We start from the raw sequence: 21627 nt of genomic DNA, 5'->3' as shown, positions 1-21627 counted from the left end.
AGAGCCCCACTTCCAAACACTGCAAACTTGACATAAGCATTGGAAGTGTTAACAGAAACAGACCAGGACTCTCAGCAGTCCGTTGCTGAACTCCTCTTGGTAATTTGATGAGGAGAACTAGGATTTCTTCATCTCCATCCAGCATGGCTCACTATTCTGATTATTCCCAGAGATCAGCTCTTTCAGGGACACAGCTTGACAACAATCTCTTAAGGGTAAAACTGTTGCATCAAAGAGATTAAAACAAATCTCAAGCAACTAACCAATTCACTAAGTTCCAGTGTTCCTGCATCCCTCTCACATGACATTCACTCAGTCATTACACTGCTAATGTCCAGCTCAAAGCTTCAATTTATATTTTGCTTTTACAGATTTTTTTTGCCCTTCTTGTTAAAAGTAAAGATGTTTATTGACAACGTGTTAGGCATGATTCAGAAGAAGCAAAGAGGTTCCCTGATGGGTCCATGAACCAGCTGCATACAGCAGTTCACGCTTCTTTGTCACCAGATGGGAAAGTGTGCCTGCTAAGAAGAATGGGAGGCTTTTCTAGTATTGAGACATTTACTAACTTTTGGAAGGAGGCATGAGCCACAGTTACTGTTGAAAACAAGTATACAAAATTTGGGAGGAAGCACAATTTCAAGTAAAGAATTAACTAGCTTTAATATAGATCTTGAATTGAATCTTCATGAATGGGAGGGGAAAAAAGCATTCTCAAAGCTTTATCTCACAGTAGTATTTTTTTTTCTTACAGCTAGCATGGAAAAAAGAATCAGAAATAAAAACAACAACACGTAATTGAGGGAAATATTATTTAGTGAAAAGGATGATACTGGAAGCTAGAATTCTAACACATTCTCTGCATGGAACTCTCATCTTCCTGAAGGTGCCACAAACAAAAGCTTCACACACATTGGTACTTCACAGCATGATGTGACAAGTTTTATTGTCTTGACCCAATTCATTTAATTACTGTGAATTACATTAAATTGACAAAAAAAAAATCTCCTAACAGCAGTCATAGAATAATGACTTCTCAAACAGGAATGTAATTCACCCTTGTGCAGCTCCACTAACTTGCTGCAAGGTTCCACAAGGAAAGAAGCAGTCCATCATTACCATTAAATTGTTACCACTGTACTGACATTACATTAAAATAAGAAAAAGACTTTATCAAAAGAGTTTGCAGTCTGAAACCAGTTGCAGTAATGCTAAACCTTGTGATACCGGCTTTATGTAAATTATAATAGGAAGCTAGTACCAATCAATATACAGTAATTGGCAACAGATTCACAGGTAAAGAAGGAAGAGTAACCCATGAATGGTATTACAGTAAAAGATCTTCTGAAGATCTTCGCATAACCACAGTTTCTTCCTTACTCCAGAGTACCGAAGTCTGGAATAAGCCACAAGGACCAAGTGAGAAAATTGAACCTTAAGTGTGATGTAGTGTCAGGAACAGGTAGAGGAGTTGAGACTTTCACTTACAGTAGTTGTGCAGAGCCCAACATACAAAAGGTGACACAACTGATCAGTGAGGAGGCAAAGAAAACACTGGAGCAGTTAGAGGGGAAAGACATTTAAGCACCACCAGACAAGAAAGTTTGCTGCATTTTGGACTAGGAAGCTAATGCAGATAAAGCCACAGATCCACTGAGTGGAATGCAACAATCCAATTTGGCACAAGGTTAATGCATTAGAACATCAGGCTTTTGGTAGGAGCATCAAATGTGTACACTCCAAAGAATATAAAATTAACAACCAAAAAAAAGTTCAAAATATAAAATGCATAGAGAAATAAGCAACATCTTAGAAATTGTTTTAATTATAGATTCATGCATCTTAGCTTTCAACCAATAAATGGTAGTACCGAAAGAGGCCCAGTGCTACATACGTTAACTAGTGTGTATTACACAGGACTATCATAATAGCACTTCTTGCATGGGAGCAAAGGTCTGAAGGTAACAACCTGACGTTAGGAAAATAGATATTAACTCCTAAAAACTACTAGTGGTATACCATTGAGATATATTTGATAAACCGACTACATATCCTTAGAGAACACTTAATGTTAGTTCAACGCTTACTGCGCAGTCATACAGTAAAATCATTTATAAAGCTCTACAGAAAATTTATGAGAAAGTTTGCCTTCGGAAGTTTACTCAAAACAAGGTATCTTTGAAGAAATGATTTTAACTAGAAACAAGAAATAGGTGAGTTTTTTCAAATGGTAGAGTGAATTCCTGTTCTGGGTATATGTATAATCAAAGAGTGACTGATTTCAACTAAGTAGTACAGTGGCATATCTAAGGTCAGAATGAGATTCATAGCATCTTACAACGTTACTCATGGCTAACTACATGTTAAGAATATTGCTTTGCAAATTTTGGTTCCAATCTTGATCGGTCTGGGATCCCCACCTTTGGAGAGAAGCCAAAGCTGCCAAACCCTTGCAAGATTGGGCCTAAATCCCGTATCGTTAACTAAAATAGCTACTGAAACTAGAAGAAAATGTAACTTGTGCGCTACGGCTGTGCAGAACCACAGTAATTTTCAAACCCTTTAATTTTACAGATGTGCAGCATGGCTCTGACCCATGAGCATTTATGACTGATGCATCTGCATGAAGCTTCTCATGAACGTTGCAAGCTTCTGAACATCTTCTACAGTTACTGCATTATATAAAGAGGCACGGATTCCTCCCACAGATCTGAATTGAAAGGGAGAGAAAAAAATAGAAGGTTTTGTATATGCTAAAAAAAACCAAAGGGGGGGGGGGGGGGAATAGCATTCACAGATATTTATGTTTATCCCTATCCCAACAGGATGAAATTCATTTATCCTTTATCCAAGCAATATTTAAACTCAAGGCAAGCATGCAATCTACAGAAACTCAGTATTTATTAGCTACTTACAGTTCCAACACTGTAGCTTTACAATATATATTAAAAACAAAACAAAACAAAACAAAACTTTTTTAATCCCACAAACACCAGTGTAACATAGGAAAGAACTCTTGCAGCCAGGGGGATTAACCACATAATGGAGGCTTTATACAATGACAGAATCTGATCAATTGTCACCTTCTTAGGCATTGGAACAGAGACAAGACATATTAATCAAACTGGAGCAGAAGGCAGAATTAAGTGAGCCCCATCACACCTAAGCCACAGTTGAATCACCAGCAGTTTCTGATTACAGTCTCCCCAGACTGTTATTCCCAGTGCTCTCAAACCAATATGAGGTACAGCTTGTAAGCAGAAAGCTGGTAAGTCAATACACAATACCTCCTGCTTTATCGCTGTAATAACATTTTATTCTGCATAGCGAAGGGATTGGTCTCAGTCTAGCACTTACCTATGTCCTTTCAGAGATAACATGTTAAGTTCCACAGCTTTCTCCAGGAACTTCTTTTCCAGGGCTTCATCACCCTTGATATTGCCAATGCGAAAGGGGACATTCATTCTGCTTCGGTTCTTCTTCTCCACTGGACATCTGGTGAAGATGCAAAATGTAATGCTTAACCTGTTTTTTGCTAAATTTACATTTTTGGCTATAGACAGTTTCAGAAAGCAAATAATTTAATCTGCTCAGCATCGAAGTCGCCGTTCCGTAATGAAAGTGATCATTAATTTCTGTGAAAGAAAGCAACCTGCCTTTTTCAATCAAGTATAATTACAGTAATAGTAAGTGGAAGACTAATTAACCCTGACATACCTAAAATTGCCCCTAAGGCATGTGCTGAAGGCCAGTGAATGGAATAAGCTAAGAAAAGTAAATAAACTGAAACTCGCAACCCCACTCAGGACAGTCTCAGTTGCATTCCCTAGGCTAGCTGAGATTAGTTACAGTGAACTTTGACTAAAGCTCAAACATTTTCTTTTCTCCATCTTCAGAGGGTGACAATGGAGCTTGACCAAGCTAAACAAGAGTAAAGCAAATGCAAAAACATAGTAGATTTCCATTAATATTAGAGACTTTTGTTAGTGGTTTCAGTCCCCATTCTACATCAGTCTTAAGTATTATTAAGAATCAGAAACATATCTCAGGGAGAAAAGAGATGTCTAGAAAAAATGAATCTTGCATCACATGCATGGCCACAACATCTAGGACAAGCATCACAGCTCTAATTTCTTAAAATTCCCATTAGTCCAAACTAGAAAATTTAAGATCTGGGAAAAATTTAAGATGGGGAGGTACATTACAGCTGGGAAGGCAGCTTCGGATAAGACTGGATTTTTTTTTTTTAATTGTATTGATGACTAAAACAACTTAAACTGCATTGCTTAGTAGGATGCATACAGATCAGTTAGTGAAGTTTGCTTTGTTTTCTCACTTGCCTGTTTACCATCCTATTTGCATTGCATTTACTCAGCCTTACAGAACTACTTGCCAAAAACACGGATTTCTTATTTGCCATAAAATGTTTTCTCAAGGCTTGATTTGCCCATTGAGGTTTACGGAAAAACCCTCAGGGTTTCAGTAGAGCAGGATCACAACCCTGACCATTACAATGACAAAGGCAAAGCTGTTCTCATTAAGTAGATGGATAAGCAGCATGCATTGAATATTATAATGAAACTAGCTCCTTGCTGATTAAGGTTGCAGCCAATTCAGATTTAAAATCCAAATTTAATTTTCCTATCTTAACTTTGACTCTAAAATTAATCAGATCCCAAATCTTTTGACTGTATTCTGCAGGGAAAGGAAAACATTTTGTAGTCTCACTCATTTACTAGTTTTTAAACTTGGTACACATTAAACAATTATTCCCTATTACAACATCAGCTTTTAGCTACACATACTTTGGGTAAGCAAAATATATACAACCACATGTAAAAATCAGAGGGTTAAATCTGCTTTGAAAAAACATCAGAAATATCTGAAACTAAAACATTCTTTATGTACAGTTTGTTTTGAATACAGCTGGGTTTGATCTTCCTCCTGCTATCTCAGAAAGTGTTTCAAAATTTGGCACAATTAACTAATAAAGATGCTCTGACCAACAGAGAAAAAGCAAAATTCTGACTATTAGAGAGATGGTAAGAAAGAATATGATGCAGAATTCCTCTGAACAACTTTTTATGAGACACATCTCTTTTTTTGGCCTATATTTTCTCAAAGAGATTCAGTAAGCATGCTAAGTAGGAGGTGTTACAACCTGCTTTTAGTACAGATTTCTCCTAGGCTCTCACATTTTATAAGTGTTTCTCAACTGATCATCTGTGCAGATAACTGGAAATAATGTTCTATCAGACTGAAACTCGTCCTTGGATAGTTATCAAGTGAATGCTTTGCACAAATAATCCCTCTAGGATTTCATGATTCCTCAAAAATTCTTCATATTGAAGAAGTATTTACATTTCAGTTTCCATACTTTTAAAAGTATGCTGCAAATAGACTCAAAGTTATGAATATGTTTGGCTGTACAAATGTTGAAAGCAAATACAGCAACTTACACATAGAATCCATTAGATTTGTCTATGATATCATAAATCATTCGTGATTTGATTAAACTAAGTTTATCCATGGCTGCAGCTCCACCATTATTCTTTATCCATTCCAGTACCAGCCCCATGATATAGATACTGCAACAGAAGAAAACATTTTGGTCAGACTTAAAAACAAAACAAACAACCAAAAAAAACAAAACAAAACAAAACAAAAAAAAACACCACACAGTACTCTTTAACAGTCCACAAAATATTTCAGCAGTATAATGTCACATTTGATTTTAAGTTGCTTGTTAAGGTGATTAACAACTCAGTCTGGAGTACATTCAAAAATATGACATTTCTAAGCAGAAATGCTTTATTTGGACCCAGATGAAGTATCCTGAAATTCAAACGCTACACAAATCTGTTGTAACACACCTAATCCTTTGCACAACAGAAGTATCAGTCCTCCTGGTTTCCCTTAGCCCTGCAGAGCTCCCAAGGACATCCCCAGACATTTTTCACAAACCACCAGTTTATTTACCCTACAACTGCCTCTCAGTCTGGAGTTAGCACCGAAGTTCGTGGTATAAAGCCTGCAAAGCCACTCCAGAAATGATGTAGGGGGTGAATCGCAAATGTATGTGCACTAATAATGCCAGAAATCTAATCACATTCACAAACATTAAGAATAAAACCTATAATCCCATTTCTGTCTGAAAAGATCTTTTTCCCTCATGAACAGTGATGTTTGGTGAAACAAACAATGAATGTATTACATTTAATTATTCATTACCATTCAAGTTTAAGCAGAGACCTGGAAGCATACTGAAATCACATGTCTAGGGACCAAGTATTTCAATGCCAGTTACTCACTGCAACATAAAAAAATCCCCAAGGCCTTTTGCCTTTGTGCTTTCACTACAAAAATCAGCCTGTTCAAGTTCAGGCATTTCCCACGACTACAACACTTTGCATAATGAACTGTTCACAAGTTTTTAAGGCACATTTCCAACAGGTTTGTTTTTATTAATCCCTTCATTACAGATTCCAAGGGAGTACTCAGAAAGTGTTACCCTACAAATCACCAATCTAGCAGGAGGTTGTTTTAAACCTTGCCTTTTTTTTTTTTTTTTTTTTTTTTAATTTCTCCAGGGATGCCAGTCTCAAGTCTTTGAAGACTTCAGAAAGACTGCAGAAGTAAGGTTACAGACTGTGTGTTATAGATACAAAGCACCTTACAGATTTGAGAGGACAATCCTGCCACATTTATGACAGCAGACTGGCAACAACTGCAGTGCAAAGGATTTAAGTGAAGTATAGCCTACACCCTTGACAACTATACAAGGCCACATTCATCTCTTGCTCTCATTTCCTCAAGTGAAACTTCTTAGACAAGTGAGGTTTAAAGAAGTCTGCCTTGGAGTCATCCACAAAAGCAATCCAGCCAGCTGAAACCTTTCATCTGGCTTCCATGTCAGTCAAAAATAATGGGTTTTGAGCAATTTTAAATGCAAAATAAACCCTTGGAGCTTGAAAATTAGATTTTTATAGCAAATTCATTGTTAATTCTAACGAAGTAGATTAGCGTCAAAAAGTCAAGCTCTCTAACACCAAGAGGTTAAAGCCATTAGCATCACCTTAATTTAATTTAACACCCTGCTGAAGTAGCTTTTACAAATTCTGTTAGTATTTCCTGCCTGTCTGCCAGCAAACCATTAGAGAGTGCAAGGAAAAGAGGAGAGAAAAAAGTTAAGAAGCTTTGCCAGTTCCTTACAAAAACTGGAACAGGCATTTAGGACCAAGCCAAACAGACGTGCACCCTGCCAACAATTCAGTCTGTTACATTTTGGATTCTGGAGTACACTCCACTGTAGGTCTGTAGCACAATGTGAAGTCTGGCAAGGCAGTGATTAGAAAAAACATTGTTAGAACAACCTTTATTTTCAGTTTCCTTGGTTTCCCACTATCCTATTAAAGTTCCTAACATACTGAGTTACAGCTAAAGCAACAATTTCTTTTTAGAAATTACTTACAGTGGTTATAATAAAATTAAACTGCAGAATTTAATTTTTGTTTTGTTTTTTCAAACCAGCGAAGCATTGGCATTCCAGGGCTGAGATTAAGTAGAACTCTGTGGGTTTTTTTTTTTTTTTTAAATGAAAATAGCTTTGTACTTGGAAGACATGAATGGCTGGATTTAAAACCTGGCATGTGCAAGTACAGAGTGTCCAAAACTGTGTGTGTGACTTGGCAGTCAGGAAAATAATCAGTCATGAAATAGAAGCTTTACCAATCGCCGTAAAAAAAGAAAAAAAAAAGCATGCACACTGCCCATGTATGAAACCTACATACAGGCAGACAAGCATCTGGTAACACTGAGGTTACTTTCTCTCTTAAATATAAGCCTTAATGATATTGGGTGTATTCAGCCAGTAGGACATTCTCTGAATGGCTGCAAGAGCACCTCATTACAGCAATACTCTACAGTGTTCATACTGCTTTGGAGAACTCTAGTTGTGCATGTCTGAAATGACAGTATGGGCACAGGATTTACTGCTGTGATTTTTTTTTTTTTTTGATAAAGTAAGATAACTGTGTCTATGCCTTTGCAATAATACACACCATAGTCAGAACCAGCAGATTCAGAAATACAATCAGTACCACATAATATTCTACTGAATTTAAGTAAGTGAATTATTAAGGTACATCCTTTGTGCAGATATTTCATTTCATGCTGATATGGTGCATTTGACATCTGCTGGACAACATCAGGCATCTTACCTTTACAAATTCTGGCTTGTATGAGAAAGGCTCAAAGAGATGAGTTTAAGCACCTCCAGTATGCACTTACGTTATCTCTGATCAACAGGAAATTCTATCTTTGACAGCAGAACCAATTACTTTTGAAGTATTGCAAAAAAAAAAAAAAAAAAAAATCTGGGAAAAGGTGATATTTGGTTCAAGATTTTCTTCTTTTCCTTTTCTCCTTTTGTAAATAACTGTTTTAGCAGGCATTGCAGGCATTTTTGTAAATAACTGTTTTAGCAGGCATTAGCAGGCATAAAAACCCTCTAAAACTCATTAAATAGTTTAGAACAGCCTTATGAAGAAGCAGTAGAAACCAATGGCTGGATGCCTAAACATTCCAGTAACAAAGCATCATTTGACTAGCTATTGACTATCTGACTACCCTAATTTTTTAAAAGACCAAGCTGCTGTCTGTTTTGCTTTATGCATATATGAAATCAACATGTACATGTCAATTTTATGATCTTGACTGCGAGCAGTGATTACAAAGCTTGACCCATTTTATTTCTGAATGCCAAGTCAAGAACTGATGTGGTATCTGACGAAATAGAGAAAGTTTTATCAGACAACAAGGTAAAGCAATGAGTAAAACACCTTTTTTAAAAAAACTCTTATCTTCTGTAGTTTCATTTCAAGACTCACTGTAGTGAATAATGTATCTAGAGCAAGAAATACTCAAAAGAGTATAAAATATTATACGACCGTGTTTTTAAAACATTATAACCTTTAATAATGATAATGTCATTTATTATTTTCTAGCAAATAAAGCAGAGGAGGATATTGAGGTTCAAGTGCTGAGAGCAGTCTCTCAGGAAGAAATTAAATCTGTTATGAGCATTCAAGCAACAAGGTTAAAATGCTAAGTTAACTATTTGCAATGATAGAATCATCAGCACTGTACTTGACTAAAGGTGGGTTCATTTAAGTCCAAGAACTAGATACTGAAACTTCTACAATGGAATTATGATATATAATATTTACTTCTAAAGATGTTATATTTCTTATGGCCAATTCCACAGGGCAACAAAGCCTACTACAATTAATTCAGATGTTTTCACAGGAATCATGTGAAACACTCCAACGTATCAGTTAGTTGAAAGTAAGCAGTACCCACTTCTGAAACTTTTTTTGACAAGCACAGCAGATGGCAGTGCAGTAGCTTTCTGAATAATGGATATTAAAAAGCAGGGTGAGTTACCTGTAGCATGGTGGAGTGTTATACAAAGAGCCATTCGCTGCTTGTGTTTTGTAATCCAGTACTACAGGGCATTCCTTCAGTGCAAAACCCAGCAAGTCCTCACGTACTATTACAACAGTAACTCCAGCACAGCCAACATTCTTCTGGGCTCCAGCAAAAATCACACCAAACTAACAGAAAGAAGAAAAGAGGGAATTGAACTAATGGGATCACTAGGTGATCTTGTAACTGAATAGTATACCAGTATCTTTATACAAAAAGTGTACAACTTAACAATGGAACAGCTTGGAGAATGTGTCAAAAAAAGAGCAAGTCAGGGTCAAAGACAACCTAGAAGTTCTAATTTCAAAATGCACTTCCAGCTAGAATTATGATCTCATATACCAGAACCACGTATCTTCATTCAACTGACAAAGACCACATTAACAAGCTTTCCAATAATTTGCTAAATGTTTACATAATAGTCAAGAATAATTCTCAAAGCAACCTGTCCCATTTCACCCTACTCCAAATGAATTTACTGAAAATAAGTTAAGAGACAAACAGCAGTATTTTCAACCAATCAGGTATTTCAGAAGAGGGATCATATAATCCACCTGTTCAAAGAGAAGCAGATCAGGGAAAAACAAGATGAATTTATTAACAGACTCTCTCCCTCCCCTCTCCCCCTTTCTTCCCCCTCAAACTGTACAGTACCTTGGAAACATCCACAGGTCTTGACAGGAAATTTGATGACATGTCACAAACCAAAACCGCACCTTTGACATCGGGTACAAAGTCGAACTCTACACCATGAACTGTTTCATTAGCACAGTAATAGACATAAGACGCATCTGGATTGAGATTCCAAGTGCTTGGGTCTGGAATGTCTGAGACAAAATGAAAACCAAAGGTCACTATAGACATGTAATTTTCCTGGCATGCTATTTTACTTTAACACTGACTTTCAAGTGCAAACCTAGAATGAGTTTGCAGCATGAAGTAAAAATTATCTTATTAACATGAAGATACAGTCTACCTGCAAAGTAAATACACCCACGCATTCCCAAAGTTTTGTAGTAAGCCATCATTAGGCTTGCAGGCACCAATCTGATTTTCAGTCCTTTTTCCTCGGGGGATTTTCATCAGGATTGCAATCACAGATGAGAAACCACAGCCCTAGAGGTCTAAAATTGAATCTCAGACACTGGATCTGAGAGTCCTCTACATGCCTTTGGAACAACTGAAGCATTCAAATTCTCACTGGTAAAGTTGTCTAAAACTGTTTCTGTGCATCCCCAGAAGCATTTTCAGTCTGGTCCAAGCTGAACACATGGTTGCCTAACTCCTATTTAAGCCCTGAAAGGGATTTATAAAACTAAGATTTGCATCTGTCAACAAGCAATTTACAGGCATGCCCTGACAGCACAGGACAGGTTTTGCATAAAACAAATGGTTGTTCCTCCCTTCTCCACACCTCCAAAACATGAGAAGTGCTGCTACTGCCTCTGCTATTATTTACTCTCCCCTTACTTATAGCTGCCAAATGGTCAATACAACCTCCAGTAATGGGAAGCTGTAGGTGCAATTACTTCCTGTGCCTCCAATGATACAAGTTCATCTTCCAGATTAATATATTAAGTGGTAATTACGGTACTAACTAATTTGGGGGATATTCGTTGCCTTTCCAGTTGCCACTCTTCCCAGTTCAAATGCTATAACCTGGACCGTAAGGAAGAAAAATACGTACAAACTAGCAGAAGTAGAAACCAGAACTTGAGTATCCCTGCTCCAAGATTTATTTATGTATAACCAGTCACTACTTAGAGTATACATGTAAAGTGTCCTTGAAACTGGTTTTCTCACATGAATTCCCCAACACCTCAACTACAGTTAACCTTTTTCTTTCTCCTACATAGTGGTCTTTCAAATTATGTCATGTCCAGTAACAAGATTCAAGAGAAGGAGTTGGATATGCCTCTCCTGTTCCAGAGCCAACCACCTGTTATGACACACAATCAGGAGATGAGTGTTTGCGAACTCTTGAAAAACTATCTGAATGCGTATCACCCATCTCCAGGGTCAACAAGGTGAAGAACCCAGACATGCTTCTAAATTTCAAAGTGATCTCATTATCAAAGGTATCTGAAACTGAACAGCAAAAACATAATCTTTGCAAATAGCTTAAAAACTGAGTTAAAAATTCATTTAAAAAAAAAAAAAAAAAAAAAACACGTCATTTCCTTATCAATACGTATTTCCTTCTTACCACTCATGCTCTGGGTTCTGCTCAACTTAGATTCAGAATTCTTATCTCCTGGAGACCATTAAGCTATCTAACAGGTCTCCCAGTCGTGAACATGGACAGATGTGGCAGACAGTTTTTTTCTGAGTGTTGGTCAGTCAACTGTTTAACTAGTCAACATTCAGTAACTCCATAGCTGAGACAGGCCAGTTTTTAGAGCAATTCAGAAAGGTAAGCATTCACGTGGATGGATGTAATCATCAACTTACTTGTATAGGTTGCAAGCTTTGGATGAACAATATTCACTTTGGCATACTTCTCTGCTTCTTTAGCTGCTTTTGCTGACCAAGCTCCAGTAACCACATAATCCGCATGTCTTCCCTCCTTTAAGCCAATAAGGTTAAGTGGGACTGCACTGAACTGACCAGATCCACCTCCTTGGAGGAAAATAACTTTGTAGTTTTCTGGTATATTTCTGCATGCAAGAAACATACATTTGTTTTATTTCCCAAAGACAAAGGTTGTATACTCCTTGCTATTATACATCTGACGGCAACGATACAGAGGAAGAACACAGAAGACACCTTTTGAAGAGGTTAAACTAAATCCTGTTAGCTTCCCTCTGTGCTGACATTGACTATTAATTCAAGGAATAGTGCTATATATTGGAATATTTATAAATGTGTCACATAGAAAAACGGCCCCTGACCAGTCATCCTAAAACACATCCACTTATCTGTTAATTCAATCAGTTAAGTAATGAGCGCATAGAACACTTCTATACAATCAGAACAGTTTTCTGCTACTTCCACTTACTTCTTAAGAAAGCTGCTGCACTACATGAATTCCATGAAGATGAAACAAATTAAGCCAATGAGTCAGTTCATAGCAGTCACATGAAAAGGATCTTAACCTAATAAAAACCCTTTGTTACGTTCAAATAAATCAGAATCAGACAAAGGAAGACCAATGTCCTCTCCAATATTAGATGTAGTATCTAAACAAAAAAAGTGCTTTCAAGGACAGCTCTCCTGATGTTATAGTTGCACTAATAATAACCAAAGTCCAAACTAAAAATAAGAAGGAAATAATTCACTTACAGCAATTCACGCAAGAGATTTTCAGCTGTATTTAAAATTTTTGTGAAATCTGCAGTTCGATGGCTCATTTCTTTGGTAGGAAAAAAAAAAAGTATTAAACAAAATGCTGATAAATGAATGTGATTTTAGAAGTTGTGTTAAGCTTTAAAGATTTTACACTCACAGACCCCAAATACCCAAAGGCTCCCATTTCCAGTTCCAATTCCTATTTCTGTTGAGCCTTCCTAAATACCCAGCCTTACACTTCCTGTCTTGTCCAGATCCATGCAAATACAGTCCATTCACATTTGTCACCCACACAACCCTACTACCCCCAGGAACAAACAAGGGGTACATCTAAGTGAAGAAAAATATTCCCTAGAAAGGTGTAAGTTTCCTTACACTAAAAATGTTCTTTGTTACTACTTTACTCTGTTCTTGCTACAGCAATACAGGGGGATTTCTTTTTGTTCTTTTACTTTAAAAACAGCTTCATTATGCAGTAAACCTTAGAAGTTATGGCTACTGAATATTAATTCCCTTTATTAAACCATAGTCTTGCTTCCCTTTGTAAGAGCGAACAATTTAAACATGAATCCCTATCCTGCAGAGACTGCTGCATGTGCTACTTTCAGCAACAAAACAGTTTCACAGGGCTAGTAAAATGCTGGGCATGCTTGTGCATATTTTTTTTCCACAACTGGGGATGAAAAATGAGTCAGGTATGCAAATGGCATATAATACACCTCCTCCTTACGGCAGGACTGCATTGACTTACTAATGGGAAGGAGGCTGAACATCAAATACATCTGAAGTGTTACACCACATAGTATGCAAAATACTGTACCTACATATATGCATATATGTGTATACCCACGTATAGTATTTCATATAAACAAAAAAGCAAGCAAATGCCTAAAGATCCAATGTGCTAATGTTTTACTTATGATTTGTTACTTTTGTCTCTATTCCTTTGTGCTGGATTACAAACAGCTGGCTGTGTATCATCTTAGGGAACTCTGGATGAATGGTAAGCAAAGAAAAGAGCAGCTGTTTGAAAAAGTATTATCTGGACATATGTTACCAGAAATAAGGCACTGCAAAATAAAAGGAGGTATTCAGCAGAAATATCAAGATCAAAAGCTATTACTGAGAAGTTTAGTTAAGCATTTACACTTTGAAAGACATACAGAATTTTTAAAGTCTTACCAAGAACGCTAATGCCAAGACCTTTGTAATCCACCAATTCTTTCTGTGCTGCCAGTAGTACCTAACAAAACAAATTAAAAAACAATAATAATAATAAATTAATTAAGGGAATTCCATTATCTGGAATCTCTGATGCATTATATGCATACCAGCTGCTCCATAATGTAATAACCTGACACTTATCAAGTTAAATTAACAGAACAGATGCTATAAAATTTCACTGCATCTCGTATCTGAAGGCTTGTCTTTCTTAAAGGAAAAAAAAAATTAGAAACCACGCTTCTTGTGGAAACTCTGCATTTCAAGTTACTATTTCAATAATTACTTTTCCAGATTACTTCAGAATGGCTTTTAAGAGTTGGATGGAACTCCCTATCTCTTACAGGAGGCTTAATGTTTGCATGTGTGCTTTTACTACTCAAGGATCTTATTTTTCTCCCATGTTCTTTCACGTGCCTCGTACAAATATGAAAAGTGAGGCGTTAAGGGAAACATCTCAGGAGAGCATGAGGATGCCTGACACTGACTTAATAGTGCAAGGTGCTGGTTTCACAGAATGAAGTCCCTCACTTTCTGAGGATATGCCTTCTCTGTTACTGGAAGAAAAGAATGAAACAAAGTTCCAAGGTAACTAAAATAGACAGGGTGTGTCTAGGAGCCTTGGCAAGATGATCTGTTTCTTTAGCCTTTCATGTTTCTTTCTTCCCCTGCAGCTCTCAATTATCAACCAAGTGGAAAGGGATTCTACCCATCAGTTTTTTTTCTTTTCATTTTAGTGAATGCCTCTATTAGAAACAGAGCTTTCTTAGCCCCTACTAAAAGGGGTAGGAGATGGAATCCAGTGGACAGGCCTCCCAGACAAAGGCTGTACGCGTGCATCGCAGGATCTGCCACGAAACCACGTGCTTTGGGTAGCTGCAGGAGCAAGCGAGCTACCTGGCCGACAGGGTCCGTGCGGGACCTGACAACTCTAACAGCTGGTCGCCAGTAGTTCAACCATCAACAGCCGTGCTGCTTTTCATCTTCGGGACCATGAAACTTTAACACATGCATTTCATGCGCAAATACATTCACGGCAAAAAAAAAAAAAGGGGTGGGGGGGGTGGGGGGGTTGGGGGGGGAGGAAAAAGTCAAAAGGAACACGCAGACTGTTAGACAGGACTTGCTAAACAGTTTGATAAAATCCAGTTCTGTTAGTAACGTCATCTGGCAACCTGCACTTGGCTTACAAAAGCTACTTATGTCTTGTAATGTCCATGAAGAACTCTGTCCACCTTGCTTCAGTGAGCATGAGCACCTCGTGTGCGGGATCATCTCAAACTCAGCGAAACAGGCAAGACGAAGCAGTCTGTTCACGGGTACTGCACTTTCAAAAGGGCCAGAGAGACTAATTAACACGGAGTCTAGCTCTGTTTTAGTCCTCAAACAGTAAAGGCAGCTCCCGGGATTCTCCGTGGGAGAGGCTGGTGCTGCGGCACCTCGGCAGAGCTCATTTCTGAGCCACGGGTTCAGCAGTGCAGCGCAACCAGCGTCGGTGAAGGGCATTTATCAGGGAAAAAAAAAGAAAAAAACAAAAGAAAAAAAAAAAAAAAAAAAAACGCTGCTGCGCAACAACTTTGTTCGCCTGCTAACACCGCCAGAAAAATAACACAGGAAGAAGAAAGGGGCAGCAAGCGCCCCACACACGGCTCCCAGGCTGACAGCCCGGCGCGCAGCACGGCCCAGACGCGCAGCCAGCGCAAGCCGCCCCCTCCCCGAACGCTGCTGGGCGACCTCCGGCGCTGAGGCAACGTCCCCGGGAGCTGAGCCGAGCGCCGTGCTCGCCATCGCGCCCCCGGATCCAGCGCGCTGGCTGCCGCCTGGAGAGCCTGCGGCAAGGGGAGGTGGTGCGACGGGACGCAGAGGAAAAGCGGGGGGAAAGGAAGGGAAAAAGCAGAAGAGGGGGGAAAGCGGCGTGCAGGCAGCGCCACCTGCCCCGCCACCGCGGCTGCCCCGGTCCCGTCCCGTCCCGACTCACGGATCGCGGCAGCTTGGCCGGCCCGGCCCCGAAGTTGGCCACCTGCCGCCCGCCCTCCATGATGGCGCCGCCGCCCGCCGCCGGCCCGGCCGCTATAAGCCCCCCGCCGCCGCGCCGCCGGTTGGCTCCCCTCCCGCACACCCCGGGGGCGGGGCTCCCGCAGGCAGCACGCCGCCGATTGGCTCCTCCCGGCAGCGCCCCGGCCGCCTATTGGCCGCGGGGCCGGGGGGCGGCGGCGGCGTGATCGGCCCCGCGCACGCCCCCGCCGGGAGCGAGCTGGCGCGGAGCCCTGGGGGCGGGCCGGGGCTGACGGGGCGCGGAGCGGGAGGGGGCTCGGCGGGGCCGTGGGAGGAGCTTGGGCGTGCCCGGAGCTGGGGCCGCAAGGGGGGACTCCCAAGCTGCAGCCCGATGGGGTCGTCGGGCTCAAAGGTTTCCACCCGGTGCACGTTGTTTTGCGGGAGATGCTGGCGGAGACAGCTGCTTTCGAGCAAAGATGAGCTCGTTATAGTAATGGATGTAGCTTGAGAAAAAAACATCAGATTTTAAGAAAAAAAAACCACATCCAATTCATGTTCAGGAACCAGCACCCTCCATAGTTCCAGAGACACCCCACGCCTCCGGGGCTTTGAAGAGTTGACGCATCCTCTTCAAAACGAAGGGTACTCCTACAGCTACAGCGTGGCTTGGGCCTCAACGCCCAGGACAAGCAAATTACTTCTAATTATTCAAATCAGTTCTAGCTAAGTAGGACCCTCTGGGGAAACGCTCAGTAACAACGCAAATGGGACTATAATACAATCGTTTTCGCTGGAGTCTGGCACAGAAGCTGGCTGGAGAGACGTGCTCTTCACAGAATCACAGAATCACAGAATAGTCTAGGTTGGAAGAGACCTCCAAGATCACCGAGTCCAACCTCTGACCTAACGCTAACAAGTCCTCCACTAAACCATATCCCTAAGCTCTACATCTAAATGTCTTTTAAAGACCTCCAGGGATGGTGACTCCACCACTTCCCTGGGCAGCCTATTCCAGTGACTAACAACCCGTTCAGTAAAGAAGTTCTTCCTAAGATCCAACCTAAACCTCCCCTGGTGCAACTTTAGACCATTCCCCCTCGTCCTGTCACCAGGCACGTGGGAGAATAGACCAACCCACACCTCTCTACAGCCTCCTTTCAGGTACCTGTAGAGAGCGATAAGGTCGCCCCTGAGCCTCCTCTTCTCCAGGCTAAACAGCCCCAGCTCCCTCAGCCCCTCCTCGTAAGACTTGTTCTCCAGACCCTTCACCAGCTTCGTAGCTCTTCTCTGGACTCGCTCGAGCACCTCCATGTCCTTCTTGTAGCGAGGGGCCCAAAACTGAACGCAGTACTCGAGGTGCGGCCTCACCAGAGCCGAGTACAGGGGGACGATCACCTCCCTGGACCTGCTGGCCACGCTGTTTCTTATACAGGCCAGGATGCTGCTGGCCTTCTTGGCCGCCTGAGCACACTGCTGGCTCATATTCAGCCGACTGTCAACCAGTACTCCCAGGTCCTTCTCTGACAGGCAGCTTTCTAACCAAAGTCTGCGCTCTTCCAAGGGGAAGGACCAGAGTGCCTGGGTCTGCCTGGGAAGCCTGCTGAGCCTCGAACTCCCAGGGGAGAAGGTACCCCAGGTCAGAAGGGATGACAGCAGCAGCCAGAAGTAGCTCGGGGAGGTGGCTCAGGTGGAGACGCTGGGCCCCTGCTATGCAAGGTGCTTTGACGTCCAAGCAGGATCAGTCCCGAATATTAGCTGGGTGGCATAGGCCAAAAAGGCTTAAGCCAACTTTGGAATTACATGTCTTCCAAACCTCCAGCACAAATTGCTAGAACACAGAAACAAAAACTAGGCAAGCTGAGGCACATATCAGCCCCAGGCATGGGGATTAAGGGGCAGGTGTTGTCATTTTTCTCTCCAGGATAGAGAGGGTCCCATCCTGACCAGAAAGGTCCACGTAGCAGCTCCTACGAGATCAGAAGACAACTTTGCTGGAAGGCTTGCCACCCAGAGCTTTACAAAATCAGTTTTTGTGTGCTGATGGGACGTAAATAAAATTGATACAGGTGAATAAATTTTAAAGTTACCTGAACACTGAGTAGTCCATTTTATGCACACACAAGGGATTATTATGCCTTTGCAGCTGGAGACAATGGAGAGGAATAGTAAAGGTCATATCAGAGTTTGGTTTCTGTTGAATTTAAAGTTCTTCTATTTTTTTTTCTACCAATAATTACTACTTATTACCTCAAAGTTCATACTCTCATTATGTCAATACATATAGCCATCCCGTATAAAATACAAGCTTCCTAAGCCATGACTTTCATGAACAATTTAGGCTTCCAGCATTTGACAGAGAACCTGACCCTGACACAGATCCCTGCAGACAAATATGAATGTGTGTAATTAGCAAACCTGAAGCCATTGAGTGCTATATTAACTATGAGGCATAACTGGAAAAATAAAACAAAAGTCAGAGAAAGAGCACTGGAGTTCCAGAGTTTTGAGTGAACTTCTGTTGAGTTCATCATCACTTTATGTCCTGCTGGACAGAAAACCTTCATTGAGTACTGCTGGAAAAGAATTAGCTCACTCAAGGAGACCAAGAACACACAAGTTCTGTCTGGTACAATGATGGACAAACTGACGTCATTACTGAAAGGCAAATAAGCTGGCTACATAGCAACTTGGCATCTACTTTAGGAGATGAGCTGGGATGTCTGGTCCAGCAAACGAGTGTGAAAGGCAAATTTTGATGAGACTAAAAATAAGATGCAGGTAGTTGAGAAAGGTGTTGTTTTGTTTTTCAGGGATCTAGCTCCAAATACTGCAAATATGAAATGTGGAAAAGAAAAAAAAAATCCTGGGAAGGCCAAATAAGGAGAGAAAAATGCTAGAGTTTTGTAAGTAAACAGCAATGTGTTCTCTAGCAAATAGCTGGGCTATTGATTCTAGGCTTTTATGTCAAATGAACACAGACATACGTAAAACATTAACTAATAGCAAGAAGTTGAAACAGTCTATAGCCAAACTCAGTGGCAAGATGGTTTCATAATCACTTAACACGTATACGCACAGTAATATTTTAAGATTACTACTTTTCATTAGAATACTTAAATATATTTTTACATATCAAGATTTTTTTTTTTTTTTTTTAAAGTTAAATCACCTTGAAACTTCTGAAGTATTCACGATAGCCTTAAAATAGTGCTTTTTCCTCAAGGCAACTGACATCCGTTATCACTACTGACTTCAGGTCCAGTGTTTTGATTATGTATAAAGTACCCGCTCCAGATTCTCACAGTAAGCCACACAACAGTTCTTCTGACAGGATGAAGAACCCTTCATGTTTTGCTTGAAAATAATAATCAATGTTTAAGTATTAATCCAATTGGAGAAAAAAAAAAAAAAAAGATGAAGTTATATAAACCACCTGGTCAATTTTGCTTCAAATGATGATTTTTGACAGAATTCATATTGCTTTTAAGCAAATAAATTATTTAACAGACAGAATTTATGCCATCTGTTTATAGGCATACAATATATAAACTGTTTTAAGTTCTTGACAGTATCTTTAAGAGATAAGTAACAGGCAGTTCCTATTCCCACACATCTGAACACTTGACATTTTAATGTTATCCACGATTTCAGATATATTATTTTTTGTTTTAAAAAGGTATACGTAGGTATTCCTTTAAAAAAGGAATACCTTAAAGGTATTCCTTTAAAAAGGAATACGTAGCATTTCAATGCTGAAGGAACTTCACCAATCAATGAATTGATCAAATCAAAATTATAAGCAATGAACCATGACTGAAGTACAGACCTCAAATGTTTGGGAGAATGCCTAAAACTGCATATATTAATGTACTACTCTGCTATTATTCTGAAGTGACAAAGTCTGTATAAATAATGTACTTTCATTATGCAATTACTTGTGCAATATTGCAATAGCCAAGGTGATCTCATGCTATTTACTCAGCAGAAATCCATTTACAGATTCATGCATTTTTTTCTTTTTCACAATTTTCAAGCAGCTGGAGACAGGAATTTCTACAGATCTTGTATTACAGAATTCTCACTTCTGGTAACAAAGAGAAAAAAAAAGTTAATGGTAATTACACCCCCTCCACCACCCCCCCTCCACCCCAGCTCAGCCCAAACCATCTTGCCTAATTCATACATGTGAAATCAATCTTCCCTTGCTCTATCCTCCTGTCTCCCCTTTAACTCTCCAGATGGAATACCAAGCCAAGAAAAAAAAAATCTGCTTCACAAATATGTTAAAAGGTTATGATCACTGAAAATTTCAGCTTTCACTGTAAAATATGAAATTAAAGTATTACAATTTGATCTACTTTTTTAAAAGTAAGCTTTTCAGGATCACTTGACAAAATAGAATCATAGAATCATTTAGGCTGGAAAAGACCTCTAAGATCATCTAGTCCAACCCTTATGAGTTTTGAACCTTTATACTTTTCTTGAAGACAAATGTTGTATATCAGATTCTACTATCCCATCTCTCAGAGCTAGCTATGGTAATTTAAGAAATTCTTTTGAATCAGGACTGACATGCATGTGAAAGTCCCCCAGAAATAAATTATTGAAAGCAAAGAAAGTTGACTTGTTTCTTTGAAAAATTCATACCTATTGCTCAACAAAATGACCTAGGCGTGTGGTGGTTTTACTCAGGTGGGCGGCCAAGCTCCACCACAGCCGCTGTCTCCTCCTCAAAGAGGAATGTGGAGAAAATATGATAAAAAGGGCTCAAGGGTTGAGATAAGGACAAGGAGATCGCGCAGTAATTATTGTGACAGGCAAAATAGACTCAGCATAGGGAGATAGTAAGATTTATTGCCTATTACTAACGAGTTTGAGAAGTGAGAAACGAAAGAAACGCAGAGCACCTTCCCCCCCATCCACGCTCTTCCACCTCCTCCCCCCAAGTGGTGCAGGGTAACGGGGGAATGGGGGTTATGGTCAGTCTATAGCGCTTCTTCTCTGCCACTCCTTCTCGGTCTCTCTTGTCCCCTGTGCTGTGGGGTCCCTCCCACGGGATGCAGTCCTTGCTGAACTGATCTGGCCTGGGCTGCCCACAGGCAGCAGCTCTCCAAGACCTGCTCCCACACGGCTCTGTACCACGGGGTCCATGCCCCAGGAGCAAACTGCTCCAGCACGGGTCCCCCATGGGGGACAGCTTCCCCTAGACCCCCTGCTCCTGCATGGGCTCCTCTCCCCGGGCTGCAGCTCCGGCCCGGGGCCTGCTCCTGCGGGGGCTCTCCATGGGCCGCAGCCTCCTCCAGGCCACATCCACCTGCTCCACCGGGGGCTCCTCCATGGGCTGCAGCGTGGAGATCTGCTCCGTGTGGGACCCATGGGCTGCAGGGGGACAGCCTGCTCCACCGTGGTCCTCACCACAGGCCACAGCGGACTTCTGCTCCAGCACTTGCAGCACCTCTCCCCCTCCTTCTTCACTGACCTTGGCACTGGCTCACTCTCCCAGCTGCTGTGAAGCACAGCTGCTTTTTTTCCCGTCTTAAATCTGCTCTCACAGAGGCGCAAATATCACTTATTGGCTTGGCTCGGGTCAGCAGTAGAGCCCTTACCAAACATGGGGCAGCTTCTAGATTCTTCTCA

General features: G+C 40.6%; 2 protein-coding genes across 2 annotated transcripts; both read right to left on the bottom strand.

The window, feature by feature from the left end:
* Positions 1 to 913: 913 nt before the first annotated feature.
* On the bottom strand, positions 914 to 16089 carry PSAT1 (phosphoserine aminotransferase 1). The gene is made up of 9 exons (XM_035309714.1): positions 15974 to 16089; positions 13957 to 14017; positions 12769 to 12838; positions 11938 to 12143; positions 10141 to 10313; positions 9445 to 9614; positions 5460 to 5588; positions 3358 to 3495; positions 914 to 2710 (listed from the first exon to the last, which is right to left on the bottom strand). Exons 1-9 carry the CDS (start codon positions 16031 to 16033, stop codon positions 2605 to 2607), a joined length of 1113 nt encoding a protein of 370 aa, XP_035165605.1. The 5' UTR covers positions 16034 to 16089; the 3' UTR covers positions 914 to 2604.
* Positions 16066 to 18278, bottom strand: LOC118156120 (formin-like protein 5). The gene is made up of 2 exons (XM_035309916.1): positions 18269 to 18278; positions 16066 to 16493 (listed from the first exon to the last, which is right to left on the bottom strand). The coding sequence occupies exons 1-2, from the start codon at positions 18276 to 18278 to the stop codon at positions 16066 to 16068; spliced, it is 438 nt and encodes a 145-aa protein (XP_035165807.1).
* Positions 18279 to 21627: the final 3349 nt, after the last annotated feature.

Source organism: Oxyura jamaicensis, chromosome Z (assembly GCF_011077185.1).
Source record: "Oxyura jamaicensis isolate SHBP4307 breed ruddy duck chromosome Z, BPBGC_Ojam_1.0, whole genome shotgun sequence".
NCBI lineage: Eukaryota > Metazoa > Chordata > Aves > Anseriformes > Anatidae > Oxyura > Oxyura jamaicensis.
Note: the sequence above shows the minus strand (reverse complement) of the source record. Positions and strands in the feature narration are given on the sequence as shown.

What these genes read in the sequence shown, in the direction of transcription:
- PSAT1 (XM_035309714.1), bottom strand. Translation starts at nt 16,033, where the DNA reads ATGGAGGGCGGGCGGCAGGTGGCCAACTTCGGGGCCGGGCCGGCCAAG. An exon ending in TCTTGGCATTAGCGTTCTTG is followed by an intron (nt 12,839 to 13,956) that starts GTAAGACTTTAA and finishes TTCCTACCAAAG; the next exon opens with AAATGAGCCATCGAACTGCA. An exon ending in GACCTGTGGATGTTTCCAAG is followed by an intron (nt 9,615 to 10,140) that starts GTACTGTACAGT and finishes TCTTTCTGTTAG; the next exon opens with TTTGGTGTGATTTTTGCTGG.